At 46.0% G+C, this 1,187-nt stretch overlaps 1 protein-coding gene across 1 annotated transcript in view; it reads left to right on the top strand.

Moving 5' to 3' along the window:
* The window catches only part of PSMD8 (proteasome 26S subunit, non-ATPase 8), a 13,022-nt gene extending 11,945 nt beyond the window's left edge, over nucleotides 1–1,077 (top strand). The window contains exon 7 of the mRNA XM_018556006.1: nucleotides 649–1,077. Coding sequence (XP_018411508.1) covers nucleotides 649–786 — 138 coding nt within the window. The 3' untranslated portion in view covers nucleotides 787–1,077. The remainder of the gene's footprint in view (nucleotides 1–648) is intronic.
* Nucleotides 1,078–1,187: the final 110 nt, after the last annotated feature.

Here is a 1,187-nt window from a genome sequence, read left to right as displayed (position 1 = left end):
AGAGTCGAACCCATTAAATATTAATCTACATATAAAATATAGAACAATAACTTAACAAAAGAAAGAAATGGCTCCCAAAGGAAGAAACGGTTTCCAGCGTATTGGCAGAAATACAAAAGTTCAGTAATAAAATGAGGTGACGGGGGAGCATGAAGCCGGCTTCCTGGCCAATCGGAAAGCCGGGCGCGGCGTCATTACACGGCACCCGCCTTCTTGATTTGGCCTGCTTCCCGACTAATCAGGAAGCCGGGCAGAGTGTCATTACACGCTGCCCGGCTTCTTGATTGGCCGGGTAGCTGGCTCCATGCTCCCTCGTCACGAGTGACGAGAGAGCATGGAGCCGGCTTCCCGGACATTCAGGAAGCCAGGCAGCGTGTAATGACACTCTGCTCGGCTTCCTGATACTGGAAGTATCGGGCTAGGCATCGGAGCATTTGGGCAAGTACGAGTACTCGCCCAAATACTCGGCACTGATACTGATACTAGTATTGATATTGGTGCATCCCTAGTGAAAATATAAAAAAAAATTTTACATGCATGTTTCCTTTTAAACCCAGCTGACGTAGTGCTTAGGCTCGATATGTAAAACAAGAATAATTTTTTACTTTTATTTTAAAAAATCATTTTTTTTCTCTTTGTGGTCTGCAGCGCGGCTGGGTGTTGAGCCCAAACAACTACTACAGTTTCAGCAGCCAACAGCAGAATCCGGAGGAGGCCACAATCCCTTCCACAGAACTAGCCAAGCAAGTGATCGAGTACGCCCGCCAGCTGGAGATGATCGTATAAGGACAGGAAGTCAGCGCAGCCAACTTCCCACTTGTGTTCTCTCTTCTGGTCTCTCTGTTCACTCACCGGTTTTACTCGTATTTTATAGACAATTTAGGTTGGGGCAGGGGATCTTTTCTAAAATAACGCGGAAACACCCTTCAAACAGGCCTGGCTGATGGAGAACTTACCCTTCACCGTGACTTGAAAGCTGCCTTCATTTGTGAGGAACCCGGTGCAGACAGGAGGAATTATTCTGTTTCTATAGCGATAACCGTGTATTTGTTACTTTGCTCAGTAAAGGAGCCAAAATCCAAACCTTTTGCAGTATTTGTTTTCAATTTGCAGGACACAAAAGGGATAAAACAGGTAGGTGCACTGGTAGTGACTGCAGAGTGTACCAGCTTGCAGGTTTTATGAAT

This window comes from Nanorana parkeri, unplaced genomic scaffold (assembly GCF_000935625.1).
Source record: "Nanorana parkeri isolate BGI_ZX_2015 unplaced genomic scaffold, ASM93562v1 scaffold221, whole genome shotgun sequence".
NCBI lineage: Eukaryota > Metazoa > Chordata > Amphibia > Anura > Dicroglossidae > Nanorana > Nanorana parkeri.
The sequence above is the reverse complement of the archived record's forward strand: the minus strand, read 5'-3'. Positions and strand labels throughout refer to the sequence as shown.